General features: G+C 57.5%; 1 protein-coding gene across 1 annotated transcript in view; it reads right to left on the minus strand.

The window, feature by feature from the left end:
• Nucleotides 1–884, minus strand: part of LOC103595778 — a 27,191-nt gene extending 26,307 nt beyond the window's left edge. Inside the window, exons 1-2 of the mRNA XM_008579254.1 lie at nucleotides 817–884; nucleotides 127–332 (exon numbers count right to left, since the gene is read on the minus strand). Of these exons, the coding sequence (XP_008577476.1) occupies nucleotides 127–332; nucleotides 817–884 (274 nt within the window). The remainder of the gene's footprint in view (nucleotides 1–126; nucleotides 333–816) is intronic.
• Nucleotides 885–1,289: the final 405 nt, after the last annotated feature.

The raw sequence follows: 1,289 nt of genomic DNA on the forward strand, positions 1-1,289 counted from the left end.
GGGGGGGGGGGGGGGGGGGGCGCGACAGGGCGGGCCGGGCCGAGTGCGCCTTGGGCCTGGAGCCACAGCCCCCAAGTACGGGGCGTTTCGGGCGGACCCTTGGGCACTTGCGCCCCTCTTCCCTACAGGGGGTCCCCGGAGCGCTGTCCAGGTCCCGAATCCAGGGGGCGCTGGCCTGTGCGCCCCGGTTTCCGCGCGTGGAGGAAAGCGCCGCCGCAGCACCCACTAATGTGGCGTCGTGGATGGGCCCCCTGCACTCTGGAGCTGGGGACTCTGACTCTGGGTGTTTCCCCTCCTGCCAGTTGTCCAAGTTGTGAAAAGGAGCCTCCTGGCTATGGGGACAGGGAACAGCTCCCTCAGGGGCTTCCACTTCTGCGTCGGCCCGCAGAAACCTTCCGGGGGCCTCCTAGGCTCTTGTCTCACTCCTCCCCGTCCTGGAAGCTCTATCTGGGATGTCCACTATGGTGACCACTAGCCAGGTGTGGCTATTGCAATCAACTTTAAAATGAAGTGTTCCTTTCCTCAGTCCCAGTAGCCACATCGCAAGCTCTCAGTAGCCACAAGTGGCTGGTGGCTGCTGTATTGGACGGTGCAGACAGGGAAACTTGTACTCGTCACGGACAGTTCTGTGATCTGGGGTACTGGACAAGGTGGGACTGGCCCCTGCTGCTTCTCCCCCTCCTCCTGCCAGGCGCCATGCTAGCCACACCTGGCGCCTCTTCCTCCCTTCCCTGCAGGCTGGCCTGCCCTTCCTTCCTGGCCTTCGGGGTAGCTGGCCATCCTCCCGCAGATCTGAGTTCACTGTCACTCGCTCACCTTCCTGACCACTCTTTCCCAGTATCTCCTGTCTCAGTTTCCTTCTCTTTTCCTTCCCAGCACTTCATGTTTTGTCATTGCTACTTATCGGCTGGTTTTCCGTTTTATTTGTAGTCTCTGAGGCAGAGATTGGGATTATTGCTTACCCTATGCCCAGTCTGGACACAGTATTAGATTGAAAGATACAGATGAAATCTGTTACAACTGGAGTTCTTTGGCTAGTAGAAATGGTACTTTCGTGTGGTTGAACCTCATATGTCATCCTAGGTCCTGAGTAGAAATTTGGTGTAGCAAATGTGTGGACAACAGGGCAGCACAGGGTGAGGAACACAGTTGTGATTGCAGATGGCTGCGGGAGACTAGCAAATCTGAGAAGGCTTCCTGGAGGAGATCGAGTTTTAGCTGGGTCACCTCTATCCCTCTTCTGCTCCTCTGGCCTGGCTGTGCACACATTCAGCAGCCTGTGGCTAATA

This window comes from Galeopterus variegatus, unplaced genomic scaffold, assembly GCF_000696425.1.
Source record: "Galeopterus variegatus unplaced genomic scaffold, G_variegatus-3.0.2 Scaffold1841, whole genome shotgun sequence".
In the NCBI taxonomy this organism is placed as follows: domain Eukaryota; kingdom Metazoa; phylum Chordata; class Mammalia; order Dermoptera; family Cynocephalidae; genus Galeopterus; species Galeopterus variegatus.